This window comes from Narcine bancroftii, chromosome 2, assembly GCF_036971445.1.
Source record: "Narcine bancroftii isolate sNarBan1 chromosome 2, sNarBan1.hap1, whole genome shotgun sequence".
In the NCBI taxonomy this organism is placed as follows: domain Eukaryota; kingdom Metazoa; phylum Chordata; class Chondrichthyes; order Torpediniformes; family Narcinidae; genus Narcine; species Narcine bancroftii.
The window spans coordinates 74,027,654-74,044,262 of NC_091470.1; the positions used below are offsets into that span (position 1 = coordinate 74,027,654).

General features: G+C 41.9%; 1 protein-coding gene across 8 annotated transcripts in view; it reads left to right on the forward strand.

Annotated features, from left to right (window-relative positions):
* Positions 1-14,561, forward strand: part of LOC138753742 (regulator of G-protein signaling 6) — a 125,786-nt gene extending 111,225 nt beyond the window's left edge. For 6 of the 8 annotated variants that reach the window (XM_069917096.1, XM_069917101.1, XM_069917103.1 and 3 more), the window contains 3 exons: positions 3,366-3,552; positions 7,292-7,381; positions 13,792-14,561. In XM_069917096.1, the coding sequence (XP_069773197.1) occupies positions 3,366-3,552; positions 7,292-7,381; positions 13,792-13,842 (328 nt within the window). In that variant the 3' untranslated portion in view covers positions 13,843-14,561. Of the gene's footprint in view, positions 1-3,365; positions 3,553-7,291; positions 7,382-8,563; positions 8,618-13,791 lie in introns of all 8 variants that reach the window. The other 2 variants (XM_069917097.1, XM_069917098.1) reach the window with 1 other exon arrangement.
* Positions 14,562-16,609: the final 2,048 nt, after the last annotated feature.

The window sequence follows — 16,609 nt, forward strand, 5'->3', positions numbered from 1 at the left end:
GTTAGCAATTTAGTCAATAAGATCCGTGAACTGTTCAATTATTTAATAATTGCAGAAGTTGCCTTAGGAGATAAAAATCTGTTTCAAGATCTTATCTGATATCAAATTTTATACCAAAGCCTTGATATAACAAAATGTCATCCATGTTGAAAGGTTGTCAGTTCTGTGTTATTTACATGTAAATGAGAACTACATTTCCCAGCATTTGCCAATACTTGGGGGTTTCAGTATGTATCTTCACCCCGAGTCGAATGGCCGAGCAGAGAGTTCTGTGAAGATGGAGACGAGACTCATGGAAAAAAGTGCATGATGGACGAGAGGATTTCCACAGAAAGTCTAATGAAGTGCGCCACTACACAATGGCCTTTCTCCAACCTAAATGCTGATGGGTCGACCCCTACGGACCACCCTTCCAATGTATGAAAATTTGTTGACACCCAAAGGAGCACACAAGGTCAAACAGGCTAAAGTGGAAGAGAAAATAAAACATAAATGGTATCATGGCAAGATTGTGAAAAGTCGACCAGTTCTGAAGCTTGGAGTTCCAGTGTGAATCTGAGATCACAATTCTGGCACATGGGTCTTGTCAGGATATGTGCAAGAGGAAATAGATCCAAATTCCTGCCAGATCCAGGCAGAGGGAAGGACCCCTCTGCGAAGGAACCGCGTGGATCTACGACCACAAACACTAACCCATTGTCACGACTCACCTGTCAGTACACAAAATGGTCCAGCTCGAGAAGAAAAGGAACATGTAGTTCAGAGTCCACAGAAAGACACTAAGTCTACGCAGCTGTGCCCCCCTCCCTGCTCCCAGTCATGTTTTGATCTCCCTGCAAACTGGCACAGTTTGTTTTTCCAGCAGTCTGTATGCTGGGGTTAGCAGGATAGATATCTGATCCAAGTATCCAAGGTAGGGGCAAGGGGCGGACTTGTTTACACCAGAGACATTAGTGTACACTGATTCCAGGGTGGTTGAAGTCACCAGATACAATAATGGCACCATCAGGGTGGGACATTTGGGCTTCGCAAATGGCACCATAAAACCCCTTCCTGGCTTCACCCTCATTAGCTGAAGGCGAAACATAAACTGGAGTACTGCATTTCACTATCTACTGTATCTCTGCAGAGCAGATCTTTACAACGGAGACATTTATGCACTAGTTCTCACTGATGTAAATGCTGAGAACCCCCTCCTTGAGTCTTGCCAAAATCATCCGTGTCTCTCTCTGCCCTGAAGGAGATAAGGCCATCAAGCTGGATTTCTGAGTCTGGAATGGTGTCCTGGAGTTACCTTTCTATAATCACCAGAGCACAGCAGCCCTGCAGTTCTCTCTGATGAAGTCTCAGGCAATCCATTTTCTTCTCCAGCAATCTTACAGTTACGAGTTAAAATGCTGAGAGTGCAGGTCTGAGGGTGGGGAGGTTAATCTCACTCTAACCCCAATGCTGGCCTACTTGCCGTGCTTCTGCCTCTATGCATAGCGCTTCTGATCACCTCCCACTCATCTCCAACGGCCTCTCTCACGTCTCCAGCGATTGATCCGTTTAAAAGAAAAAATGTTCTGCAATAGAGAATGATTGAGGTGAATATTCTTGTTGTATATTTAAAGTAACTGGCCATGCATATGACAGAAATCAAAAGGCCACAGTGAATGAGGGTGGCAGAAGGTTCAGGTAGAGAATAAATCCTTACATCGATGCTGGGCAGAAAAACCTGTTTCTGTGCTGTACAATCCATGTAAATATAGTGGATTGCTCAAGCACGCTGTGGCAAAAAAATCTGCTTCCTTTTCATTCACTTCAGTCTTGTTGAAGAGCTTTAGCTTGAAACGTCCATCATCCTTTCCCTTCCCACTGAAACTGTTTGACCTGTTGAGTTCCTCCAGCAGATTTCATGTATGTTCTTGGGTGAAGTGGCTTCCATCTATTGATGGAAACTCAAAAGACGTCCCCTCAGTAATGAACAATTTTTAAAAAGCTGCAGATGCTGAAAATATAAAAGTAGAAAATGCTGGAAAGACTCAACAGGTAAAGCTGCTTCTGGTGGAAGAGAAACAGGGTTGACATTTCAGAACTGAGAAGGAAACAAGAGAAGCTCGTGGGTAGGGAAGGAACAATGTATCTGTTAGCGTAAAACTGAGAGATGACCATGGGGATAAGGTTTTCACTATAGCCCCTTTCACACTTGCCAGTGATTCCAGGAGTCAAAACCCAATCGCCCTTTAACGTGTCTAGTGTGAAAGCAAAATCTGCTCATCTCATGCCGGGGATTGACGGCCTCGACCCCTAGTACAATCCCCGATGTCTGCAGATGCCAACGTTGAGATCAGGCAAGTGTGAAACAGGCAATCACTTCTCTCTTTTGCGTGCCATGTCATGCAGGCATTTCCGATTAAAAGTATGGACCAAACGCCGGGGATGGACCCTTGCAAGTGTGAAAGAGTTCAGTGTCCCAATTAGGAGTGGTCTTGTGTGAAAGGACCCCATTCCTATCCTGGGACACTGAACGGCCGATTTAGTGGGACACAAGTTTGAAAGGGGCTTATGTTATCTGGTCAATGAGTAAATGGGAACAGTTAGAGAGTGAAAGCATTGAGAAAATAAGGTAGGAGTTGAGAAATGCAGAGCACGAAGGGATGAGAGGCAGGTCAATGCCAAGATGAACTGTGGTATTCCAGGTACTGATTCTAATTCACATTCAGTCTGGATCATGGAGGGAATCAGCCTTGACCACAAAGATTCTTTATACTTAGGTGCAGAAAACGAAAGGCGTTACTGGCTTGACTGGTTCAAATTGGCACGCAACAGCCAATTCTCCACCACCAATCAAGTTAATCATTAGTAGAACCTCAGCATATTTCTACTCTTTGGTTCTTAACAATTTGCCTTTGATCTCCCCAAACTCAAACGAATAAGATATTTCCCTAAGACAAATACCATAATGGTGAAATGACCTGTGAAAATTCTTGTTAGCTGGCTGTTAAGATTGTTAATTCTTGGCAATTGCCTGATGAAGGAAACTATGATACTGCACCATGAGTTTCCAAACCAGTCCATGACGTAAACAGTCAGTAACATTCCACAGTACACCTCTACAATTTAGATAGAATATTACAGGTTTCATGATAAATTGTATTGTTCTTCCTTTAGACTTTTCTGGAATTATTATACCGTGAAATATTTATGAATCTGATCTGTTATTTTGGATATCATCAGGATTTTTTTGAGTATTGAGCCAAATATTAATTCCAGTGAAGATTATTTGTTGAGTGAGTTACAGTAATGATAATACTGGTCTATTGAAGCTTACAAACTTAAAATTGTATCACAGCTTCAGCTCTTATCTATTTCTTCCACTTCAGATTTTGGTTAGCTGCAGAAGACTTGAAGAAGCGTCCACTTCTGGAAGTTCCAGACAAGGTTCAAGAGACCTGGCAAGAATTTCTTGCTCCTGGGGCACCCAGTGCGATCAACCTGGATTCTCATTCTTATGAGATAACCAGCCAGAATGTCAAAGATCCAGGGAGGTACACTTTTGAAGATGCTCAGGTTTGTCGGTGCTTTAAATTTTATTGCACTAATATGAAATAAGCTGAATTGTAAAATAATTGCGCCACTGAGTGTTCGTCTTCAGACTCCTGTGCTTCCTTCCTGTTGATAGCAGTGAGAAGAGGGCAAGGCCTGGGTGATGAGGGTCTTTGATAATAGAGCTGCTTTCTTGAGACACTGCTCTGTAGATGTCCTTAATGACCCTGATGGCAGTGGTCAAGTTCACAACTCTCTGTAGCCTTTTCCATTGGCTCCTCCAACCAAACAGTAATGTACCCAGTCAGAATGTTCTCCATGGTACACCTGTGGAAATTTGCAAGAATCTTTAGTGGCATACCAAATCTCCTCAAACTCCTAATGAGCCCAGTGGAATAGCCAGGTTTTGACATTAAGAAGAGTGAGAGCATATAAAAAAGGTTTTGCAACCAGCACACAAAGTCTCTCCACACCCTCCTCCTCTCTCCACCCCTCCTTCCCCCATTCCCTGCAACTGCCCACCTCTTCCTTTCCCTCCTTCCTCTCCTGTTCCCTCCCTCCTCACCCCTTCCCTCCCTCCCTCTCCTACTCCCTCCGGTGTGTGAGCGCACGGTAGGCTGAGGGGACACATGGAGGAGGATCGGAATCAGACATCGGGAGCTCTGGTCAGTGGCGATCCCAATGCCTGAGTCCCAACTCCAGACTCTCCCCTTGGCAGTTGACTTACAGGTGCATACTGGAGCTCCTGACACCAATTCAGAACCGTCCCCTCAGCCTACTACACACATCGGACTGAGGCTGAGGGGAGTGTTCAGAGTTGGGACTCAGGCATTGGCCGCTCTGGTGTAGACCAAGGGGAGGGTTCAGAGTTGGGTGTCAGATGCTCTGGTGTAGGCCAAGGGGAGAATTCGGAGTCAGGATTTCAATCACTGGAGCTCCCAATGCTCGACTCCAAGTGATCGCTCCCCTGCTCCCTCCCTATCTATGCCCCTAGGTAAGCCTTCTTCATGATTCGCACCCTTCAGATTTTTAATCGGAATCTCATTTCAGGAAGGCTTGGGAAACAAGGTGTGTCAAACCCAATCAAGGTGTGATACCTATTTTTAACTCCATTAATTTCACTCACATTCCGCCAGACAGAAAGAGAAAATTGCTAGCCTTGTGTGAATTAATATTAGTATATCAAAATAATCGTAAGAAGCCCTGGAAAAATTGAGGTTATTTTAATCACCATGGATATCGGATCATCATCTGAGTTTTCTGTGTTTTTTGATCCAGATTTCTGGCAGCTTCAGTATTTTAAAGTTAGATTACATTAGGTCTTAAAATTATATACTTTTGGTTAGGCATCCCCCAATCACCAGGTTGCAAATGTTTACCAATTATCGTTGTAGTGTCCCAAGTATGTATTTGCCGATACTAATGTTCAGATGGGATCTCACTAAACTATAATTTCTGAGACCATTAAGTTGGAGAAAAAGAGATGCAAATGCAAAGACAATATTTGTAAATGGTCGCCATGGTGAAAGGTTGCAAGGGGCCAAAGTACTCCATGTAGTTATGGCAACATAGCCAGCATGGGATCACATATACCTGACAAAGCAAGGGAGTGGCCAGTTGTCCAAAGCCATCACTAACAGTTAGGGGAGGTTACCCTGGAGACAAAAGACATAATCCAAGTGTGTGGCAACACACCAATCTAAGTCTTAGGGTCTCTGTGGGCCTTTGTTCATTTCTAAACAAGTGTGAATGGGGCAGTGCCATCCGCCAGCCTTTTATTAGGGTCATCTGAAACAGGAGTATATCCCAGGCGTGGGATCAGATGGAACATTAATTAGATTGGCTTCAGAAACAGGTGCACGTAGTTCAAACAGAAAAGCTTGACCAGCGTGAATCAGATACCCTTCATTATCAAGCTCAGTTGATCTGGAGAGTACCTTTGAACTCCTCTTTAGGAAGTGGAGTTTGCTTGCTTTACTTGCACTGCTTTTCAGGCTTCCACTTGAACTTATTTGTGCAGCCTGAGAGAGGCCAAGTGCACGTATAAAGCTGGAGAAATGCAGCAGGTCATGCAGCATCCACGGAAAACAAAAGTCATGTGAATCTGCAGATGACCTCTGCAGATTCACATGTGAACTGTTGATTCATTTGAAGGGCAGTTTAAGCCCATGAATGGTGGTGAGGGAACATATATGGGCTCAAGTAAAGCATCTCCTGCTGTCATAGGGGTAGGTCCCAATGGGGAAATTGGTGGGGAGTGAGGCATGGTTGAGGGTCATGAAAGGAATAGTCCTTGTGGAAGGCAGAGAGGAGAATATATGTCTGCAGGTGGATCACATAGGAAATGACAAATATGTTGGATATGGAGGCTGGTGGGGTGGTAGATGAGGGCAAGGTGAATCTTGTCCTTGATGTGTGTGGGAACGGAACGGGCCAGAGCAAATATGCGGGTAACAGGGGATATGATGGTGAGGGTTGAGTTTATGATGGTAGAGGGGAAGCCACAGTGTTTGAAGATGGAGTTCAGCTCAAATGATCAGAAATGGAAGACCTCCTCCTGGGAGCAGATGTGATGGAGAGAGAGGAATTGAGAGAAAGGAATCCTTCCAGGGGACAGGGTGTGAAGGAATATTCTGAACCATTAATCTGTTTCTTTGGTATGGATGAGACAGCTTCTTGAGATAATATTCAAGAATCCGTTGTCAACACTTGCCTCTGGTTCAGAAGGTTCGTGCTGGATTCCAGAGAAGAGCACAAAGATTAAAGCAGATACTCCCATGTATCACTGAGGCACCACCAGAATGTCTTCTATTATATGAGACATTAAGATGATTTAAATGACCAATGGAACAATGTTGATGTGCATTGAAACATTATGTCCTGGACCTCTTTATTCATGACTCAATTTAGCTGCAAAATTATAGGTTGGCATTTATCAAACGCGACACTTGTAGGAAGTTATTGTGTACAATTTGATTGCTGTATTTCCTCCATCACAATTTCACTGGGTTTAAAGCATTTGGGATGTTGTGACAGATGCTGTAAATTTGAGGCCTTTTTTTGTAAATTAAACACTTTACATCATTAATAACTTTAAAATTTTAACAGAAACCATCTACTAGAAATCTAAATCAATCTGGGAGTTCTAACGTGGATAGGACGGGATCTGGGGAGCACTGTGGAGCAGAGGGATTGAGAAGTACCTGGAACGTGGTGACAGGTAGATAGGATGGTCAAAAAAGGCTTTTGGCACATTAGCCTTCATCAATCAGAGTACTGAGTATAGATGTTAGGAGGTTGTGTTGTAATTATGTAAAACATTGGTGAAACTGTGTTCAGTTTTCATCACATAGTTACAAGAAAAATGTTGTCAAGCTGGAGAGATTTATGAGGATATTGCCAGGGCTTGGGAGCCTGAGCTAGATGGAAAGGTTGGGCAGTGGATTCAAACCCAGGCCTCTTCTCTGTAATAGCATTGCATTAACCATGGCACCCAACACACTAAATATTCCACCTTTTCATGCTAACCAAGTGCCCTCTGTACTAACCGTGCTGCTTGGGTTTGTGTGTGTGTGTGTGTGTGTGTGAGTGTGAGTGTGAGTGTGAGTGTGAGTGTGAGTGTGAGTGTGAGTGTGAGTGTGTGTGTGTGTGTGTGTGTGTGTGTTTGAAGATATCTATATATAGAGTATATCTATATAAAGAGAGTGTGGTTCGGCAGTGACAAATTGGAAGCAAGATAATTAGAATTCATCTTGCCTTTTAGGAACACATCTACAAGCTGATGAAAAGTGACAGTTATGCTCGCTTTCTGCGTTCCAATGCCTATCAGGAACTCTTACAAGCAAAAAAGAAGGTACTTTCCCAGAAGTGTAGTTTCTTCCATTGGGAAATAATTTTTTTTTCTCATCTGTTAGGACATCTATTTCTTTGACGGTCTTTAGATATTCTTTCCAAGTTTAAATGTTCTGCTTACACGGAAGCCAGAGGTGCTAATAATCAATAACTGTGCATGTTGTATTATCTGGTCTCAGAGCAGGCCATGGAGGACAAAGGTTAGTCCTTGTATGCCTTTGGAATTGGGAGAAGGTAACTACAGATTGCTGGCTCAAGACAGATGTGAGGAAATATGAGGCGGTGGATCCAGTCTTACTGTCTGCTCTCGAAATGCACAGACCTGTGGGGTCTGTCGAGTGATGTGTAGGAGGAATTCAAATTGGCTCACTGGGAGTTAAAACTTTCCTTTTGATCTTTTAAGAAAGTGCACCCTCTTAAATTTGTCCCAATATTTCCTCCCTTTATGAGGGTCATTGTTTTTGGACAAACTTGGGTGGTTTTCTTGGGACTGTCAGAATCCAAAGGAAGCCTGATAGAAATTTATAAAATGATGAGAGGCATAGATAGGGTAGAAAAATCCGAATCTTTCTCCCAGGTACAAATACTAGGAGATGCGTTTAAGGTGAGATTAAGTCATTTTTTTTAATGCAGGGAGTGGTAGGTCCTGGAACCAGTTTGCTAAATGATAGTGGCGGAAGCTGATATGATAGTAGCACTTACGCTAATTTTTGGATAAAAACAGGATATGGTTCATATGTCAATAGCAGAGAAATGGTTTAATTTAGCAACATGTTTGGTGATAACATTTACAGGCTGAAGGGCCTGTTCCTGTGAGGTTGGGTTCTATGCTCTACATTGTGCCTCCTTATACCTAATTGTTCAAAGACTTCATATTGAGATAAAATCTAAAGCACATGCACATCACTCACCAGTAAGAACTTGGGAGAATGCTAAAAAGCACCCTTAACACTTAAATTTCATAATTTCTGTCAGACCAGGAGAGCTGTGGTCAATACAAACCATCCATTTCAAGGTATATCTATCTCCATGCCCTTGTGGAGCTACCTGTATATCAGGGTCAATGAATCTTCTCTCCCTAACTTTACCACAGATCATACCTCTTACACTGTTGCCAATCATTATGGATTTGATGTTTTGATTATCGCTGCCTCATTTTCCGATTTCTTCCTTTCTGCTCTAGCCTGAAAATGAACAGGGTCGTAGAACCTCACTGGAAAAATTCACTCGCAGTGTGGTGAGTTTAAGATTTTCATAGGGTTCTTGATATGAAGCAAGAACAAATGGGTTTGTGAAGTCAATCTCAACCTCTGAACCAGGAAAAATGCAAAGTCTTTTTCTTCTTGTGAATCGCCTTCTTAAAAGATTTGAGATTCCTTCCATGATGAAGTAGACCTGGGATGCTCAGCATACCAAGCAGCATCTGTGGAGAGAAAAACCGAGTTAGACCTTACTGGAATCCTTTGTGTGAAGTTTTGATTATATCAGGACTTGGATATTGAATTAATTTCTAGTCATCGTGACACCAGAATGATGTGATTGCATCAGAGATTGTGTGAGAAGATTTCTGAAAATGTGGTCTGGACCAGAAAATGTTACTTAAAATGGAAACAGAAAATATTGGAAACACTCACCAGGTTGGGCAGAATCTGTGGAAAGTGTAACTGGGTTGATATTTCATGCTGAAGAACCTTGGTCATAACTGGGAAAGAGTGAAAACTAGTTTCTATTAAGTTGCCGAGAAGGTGGGAAGAGATGAAAAGAACAATAGGAATTTCTCTGCTGCAGTGAGGTCAGGGATGGCCTTGGGGATAAGTAATAGTCATCTGGTTGATGAGGTAATGGAGGGTGTGAGAGAAGAGAAATGGAATGAAAACTTCTGAGGATTTCTCACTGTGCAGAATAATCATCAATAGTCCCCACTGATACTTCCATGACTTTCAAAGTGTGATATTCCTTAATCAATTCAACCAATTTCCTCCCCTTTATGCCAGACTATCCTATCCTATGATATATCCTATCTTTTTAAATTTCTTTAAGATCATCTTTCACTCTCCTGTATTCCAGTGAGAATAAAAGCAACCTCCCTCCTTAAGCACATTCTTTTGCTAATTCATCCTTCCTGAAATGTGGCCACTAGAATTGTCCATAATATACTAAGTGGATGGATGGTGCATCTAATATTTTGTACAATTGCAACCTGATTTCCCACCTCTTGCACTCAACACCTCAGCCTACGAAGGCAGCCATACCAAATTACTTTTTCACAACCCAATCTACCTGTGCTGCCTTCCCAGGCTTGGCTGGTATTCTCCAATCATTCCGTCCAATTGTGTCCCAATTTGTGGCACTTTGGAGATGATTTTAGATTAGGCAGCTAGTGATTTTATTTGGAATGAATTAAATAAAAAAAATACCTTATTACTATTTGAAAATTGCAACTTGAATTCCTGCTCCATTATCGTGCTAAATGGTTGTTGGGACGAAAACCACATTACCATTGCAATGTGTAGAATATGATTTAATATTTGCTGAATCACTATTTGTATGCAAAACTTGGATTGTGTGTGCGCATGTGTGTATTTATCGGTGTATGGAAAGATTAAATTTAGGCTGCAGCCAAATTGTTGAGAAGGCTAATAGAATATTAGATATGCTCCTTGTGTAATTTAATGGCAGCTTTCATGGTTTGGGAAGTCATTTGTATCACTTTATAGTGTTACACACCCAGAGGACCTATAAACCCAGTAGCAATAGATATTCACCAAGAGAAATGGTTACTTAAACAGAAGTTTCTTTTAATTATCTTTAAACATTAAAACAGAATCACACTTTAACTTATCACTATTGACTTAACTAACCTAACTTAACCCCCTTCTAATTCTAAGCACACATGTATGTAATGTGTGTGTAAGTTCAGAAAAGTTATTTAATTCCCAGTCCAATCTTACTTCTCATTCCTCCAAGTTCACTGGTTGCAGGCAATTCTTATACTGTGCACATTTATAAAGTTCATCAGACTTTGGTGATTGAAAGGTAAATGGCTGCTCCTCAGGAAGGTTCTTGTCCGTTTTCAGAGAGAGATTTGTTGTTCGCTGGATTCCTTTTAATCAGTGTCTTGCCAAAGAAACTCACCCCATCAGGGTTCTCCAGATGGGAACCTCTTTTTCATTTTTGTTTCCCTTATTTCAAGCGAAACATTAGGCAGCCAGTCCTCTCCTCTTGTATGAACCACAAGGACTTTGACCAGGCTGAACTAAGCACTAACAACCCACCTTCCAAATGGGGATTTCCACAAGTTTGTTTTGTTCCAGTCCCAGCTGTGGCTGCTGACTGTAATACTGCAGAACTGAATTCTCTCTCTCTCTCTCTCTCTTGATCTCTCTCTCTCTCTGAGAGAAAACCTGTTTGACTCTCTCTGCTTGCAAAACCACATTACCTCTTAGAACAGCAAGTTCCACTCCAGACAGTCTGCAGCTTTGACAAGTTCTTTCATCTGTTGCCTTTTTGTAAACAATAATCCATTAGTGAAGTCTCTTGGGCACTCTCCAAAGCTTTGGAAAGGCTCTTGGCGCCAATATGTCTAGCATTAGCAAAGCTCCAGTATTTTAAATAAGATCTGGTTTAAAGTGTTTGTATGTGACCTACACTAAAAAACCTGTCCCAAAAAACATATCTATATACAAAACAAACACAACATAATCTGTATCAAAAGAAATATGGGAAGTGCAATATTGTGTTCTAGTACCACATCAGCAAAGTTTTGGCATGATTCTCTGGAATGTTCTTTCCACATAAGAAGGAGCTTTCCTGGGACTAGAAGTCTTCACGTGACAAGTGATGCACAAAGAGCCTGTACAGCCAGGAGATGAACTAATAATTAATAAGCATGTTAGGGATACACATTTGTCTCTACTTATCTTTTTAACATGCCCTTCCAAAGATTCATAAAGTTAAATTCCACTGATTGGATACTTGTGATTGTTTGGATAAGACTTAAGAGAAAGAGGAGACAGAAAGGAGCAGAAGTGGATGACCAGGAAATAAGGCGACAAGAAGATCAGTCGCCTTATTTCATACATAAAAATATGAAAATTAAATCTCAAGCTGAAGGCAGGATGAAAAGTCACACTCAAAGAATGGCTTTGATGGTGCAGTATATCTCAACTGGGTTTAAATTACATCCTGGACTACTGAAGTATGATATCAGGGGGTGGGGGGGGTGGGGGTCAGATTTAATCTCTTATTGAATGTGTTGATGAGGAAACAATGAACAAAAGGAACTGAAGAAGGCTGTGATGGGCAGAGGCAGCCATTCAGCTGAATTTTCAGGGCAGTAAAGCAATGGTTTTTCAGAATATTAGTGAAGTCCTCCCATAACTTTGAGATCCACATTTAATATAGTAGTTTTGACAAGTTTTCCATAGAGTAAATAGTCGAAAGGTGTTCTATTAGTGGATGGCTCGGGGTCACAGATTTCAAGGAAAAAGACCTAAAGGGATATATGATATCTTGATTATTCTAATCAAAGAGCACTCAGGATCTGGGACCCATTGTCTACAAGGACAGTGGAAACTTCTGGATATCTGAAGATGAAAGAATCGTAAAATGCAGGAGATACACAGCAGGGTAAAACAGCATATATGAAGAGTGAAACAGGATTAGTGCTTCAGGTAGATGGCCTTTAGACAGCACCCATTCTAATAATAGGTCATCATCAGGGAAGAGTCCTGAAAAAAGGTCTGTGCCTTTAATTCTGTTTCAAAGATGGTCTCTGATTGCTGAACACTTTCAGCATTTTCAGTTTTGTTACAAGATCAAAGCTTCCTGTAAAAATTCTATTTTGGGGATGGGTTGTTTTTTTTTGTTCCCTCTCACAGATCCTCGCCCATTTCATTTATAGTTTAAGAGTAAACCTTTCCACTTTGATTGAATGTTGTGCATTAACGATAATAACACCAGAAGTACATTTATTTGAGACTTTATTGTATTTGCAGTGGCAGATTGGGAGATGAAATCCTTATCATGGGTTCATGCTTCAGTAATCATGGTTGAAATGTTTACCCAAATGTTTACCCACCGACAAACCCACCAGCCACTGCATCCAACACATTATCCTCTGGAATTTGCAGCTCTTACAACATCATTCCACTACCAGACACATCTTCCCATCTCCTCCCCTCTCTGCCTCCATAGGGACCACTCCCTCCATGAGTCCCTCATGCATTCATCCCTCCCCATCAATCACATCCCCCCCCCCCCCCCCATTCCCAGCACCTTCCCCTGTGGCTGCAGGGAGTGCAACATTTGTGCCCACACCTCCTCCCTCACCACAGTCCAGGGCACTAAAAGAGGCCTTTCAAATGAAGCGATACTTCACTTGTGTATCCACAGGATTAATTTACCTCATCCAGTACTCCCTTTGTGGCCTTCTCCATATTGGAGAAACTGGGCACAGACTGGGAGATTGCTTCGCAGAGTACCTTCGCTCCATCTGCACCAAGACCTAGTGGCCAACCATTTCAATGCTGCATCACATTCCCATATTCACATGTCTGTCCATGGCCTCATGTACTATCCCAGCAAGACCACCTGTAAATTGGAGGAAGAACACCTTATTTTCTGTCTAGGCTGTCTCCAACCAGATGGCATTAACATCGACTTGTCCAGTTTCTGCTAACTTGCTCTCCTTTCCCCCTCCCTTCGGTTCCCCCTGTCAGCTCTGCACCCCTTCCCTCTCTATTCACCTGGCCATCCTTCCTCCCCTTGCTTGCTGCTGTGCTCTACCTCCCTTCTCCACCTATTACCACCTTCTTTGCAACTACGCCTACCCCCTTACCCTTTTATTCCGACACCTGCCGACATTTTTCCATACCTTGTTGAAGGGCTCAAGGCTGAAACATCTGTTATGTATCTTTATCTTTGCTACATAAAGAACACTTTCACTTGCTGAGTTTCTCCAGCATTGTGTTTTTACTTCAATCCCAGTGTCTACAGACTTTCGTGTTTTATTTCTTTCATTCTTCAAGGCTGATGATTATTCGTGGCCTCATGCTCCAGTTGTCAGGTGAATGTGAAGATCCCAAGGCTTTGGCTACAGGAGATTCTGGTGTCTGACCAACACAAATAAACTAGTGGTTCTTGTATGTCTGTTTGTGAGTTTACTGAGCCGTGTGGTTCATTAAATCATCAATTTACACATCAGTGACTGCATTTTAATTTTGAAAGGCACATTTTTAAGAATCAGGATTTCTTTTGCATGAGCACAGCCCTTCCTCATTTCAGATCTTCAGCTCAAATTTGATGAACGCCACAGGGCAAATTTCAAATACCCACAATGAATTCAAGTGGTTTTATAGGTGTATCTGTGTATGTGTTAGAAGTACTTTAACATGTCTTCATGTTTTCTAGGGAAAATCCCTGACCGGCAAAAGGCTTACAGGTCTCATGCAGTCTTCCTGACAATAATCCAGACTTGCTGGTTGCAATGCAATGAGAAGAGACTTGTACCTGCACACCTGGAAGCCACCGTGTAAAGGAGCCACTGTGTGGAGTTTTACTGGCCAACTCGAAACAAAACTTTTTAATCTTTCCTCAGCGCAGAATGAATTTGAATGACCACAGATGTATCAAAAAGACACCCCCTTTTTTTTTTAATTAAGAAACACATAAAATCAGATTATTCCCAGGCACAGGAAACCAAAGATCGACTTTCTGGCTGTCAGTGAAACTAATGACTGTTTCTGACCTTCGAGCTATGGTCAAGGGGAAAAGCTTGTGCATTCATAGAATCCAATTGTACCCAAGGATTGTTTACCACAAGTGTGCAGGATATATTAGGAATAGGCTTGCAAATTGCAAGCAAGCCCAGCTGCTGGTTATTTTAAAGGTCTTTTGCTACAAGTGAGACAGATTAATGTATAGTCAATAATCTACTCAGAGCCTCAGAGGTTCACATTCACTTCAGCCAGTCATAGGTCTTCCATCTGTCTCATTTTTGCACCTTAACTTATGACCATAAGACCATAAGATATAGGAGAAGTAGGCCATTTATCCAATTGAATCTGCTCTGCAATTCCATCGTGAGCAAATCCATTCTCCCACCCAGCTGCACTCCCCTGCCTTTTCCCTGTATTCTTTGATACCCTGACTATTCATATAGCTATCAATCTCTGCCTTAAATACACCCAATGACTTGGCCTCCACAGCCATCTGTGGTAGCAAATTCCAGAGGTTCACAACTTTCTGACTCAAGAAATTTCTCTGCATCTCTGTTTTAAATGGCCACCCTTCAATCCTGAAGTGTGCTCTCTTGTCCTGGACTCCCCTAACATGGGAAACAACTTTGCCACATCTGCTCTGTCTCAGCCTTTCAACATTCAAAGTGTTTCTATGAGGTCCCCCCTCATTCTTCTGAACTCCAAGGAGTAGAGTCCTCGAACCATCAAGTGTTCCTCATATTCCCTATAATCCAGGAATCATTCTTGTGAATCTTCTTTGAATGCTATCCAATCCAGCACATCCATTCTAAATAAGGATCCCAAAACTGCGTCCCGTACTCCAATTGAGGCTTCAACGGTGCCTTATAAAGTTTCAACATCTCATCGCTGCTCTTGTTTCTTATTCCTTTAGCTATGAATGCCAACATTGTATTTGCTGCCTGCTTTTTAAATATTTTATTTATAATTTTTTCAAATTCAGACAGTTCCAATAATTCACAATACTACAATCACGTTCATCAAGTATATATACATTTCTTCTGCTGAGTCTGGTTTTATCTCTTTCCCCCCCCCCCCCCCCCACCTCAGCAGAAAACAACAAAACACATTGACAATTTAAATAAAGAAACTCACATATAAAGGGAAAAGCGCTTATTTAACACAAAAAAAAAACAAGACGCAACTACTAAAGACAAGTAACAAATTAAAAAGGAAAAAGAAAGAAAAAACACATTAACCACAGGGCGTGTCGGAGTTCAATGCCAGTCCTCCAGGTCTCTTACATTCATCTCGACTTTGTCTGATTGGAATGGACACCCCCCCCCTCCCCCGCAATCACCCTCCACTCCCAGAAGAGGAAGGACAAAAAAGAGCCCTCCACTTGGAATAGGGAATATAACACCGAAATAAACTTCTTTTGTGTTCCCTCTTCGAATCAGAGTCTCCATGTCACTACACTCTGGTCGGGCCATGGTTGGACCCAATTTGTCCCTTAAGAAAGATTTTAATTGAAAATAGCAAAAGAATGTCCTATTTGACAAATCATATTTAATTCTTAACTGCATGAATGACATAAGCTTCCTCCGCTCATAACAATCCTTGATACACCTGATCCTCTTTGTCCAGGTGTCCAGGATCTTGTTATCAATAGTATTAAATTATTCAGAGTTGGGGGCAGGGTTTTGGAGACAATCCCATACATTGGTTAATTTTGTTCCACACATATAGTGTATATTTTAATAAGAGGTTGTCTTTCTTGCCAGATAATAATTTGGCATCCAATTTATAAATACATTCTCCTGCTACCTTCTCACCTACCATGTGCAGAGCAATTTGTGCCCAGGATGGTGCAGCTCCCCCATCAAAGAGCGAGGTGTTCCACCACGACTGGGCGGCCCAATAATATTTTTTGAATTCTGGAAATCTCAATCCACCCAGACTATTATCCCATGTTAGTTTCTGCATGGAGACCCTAGGTACCTTTTTGTTCCAAAAAAATATACTTACCTGCGTGTTGAGATTTTGAAAGAATCTCTGAGCCAATGCCATGGGTAAAGTCTAGAAGAATGTATTCGCCTTCTTCATCGCTGACTCAACCTGGAGGTTAACATTGGGGTATCCTGCATGAGGACTCCCAAGTGCCTTTGCACTTCTGAATTTTGAATTTTCTCCCCATCCAAATAATTGTGTGCCCTTTTATTCCTTCTACCAAAGTGCATGATGGTATACTTTCCAACATTGTATTTCATTTGTCATTTTTTTGCCCATTTTTCTAATCTAAATCTCTCTATATAGCCTCCATTTCCTCATCACTACCTGTCCCTCCACTTATCCTTGTATCATCTGCAAACTTAGCCACAAAGCCATTTATTAAGCAATCCGAATCATTAACAGACAATGTAAAAATAAGTGGCCCTAACACTGACCCCTGCGGAACACCACAGGTAACTGGTAGCCGACTAGAATAGGATCCCTTTATTCCCACTCTATTTCTGCTAATCAGTCAGTGC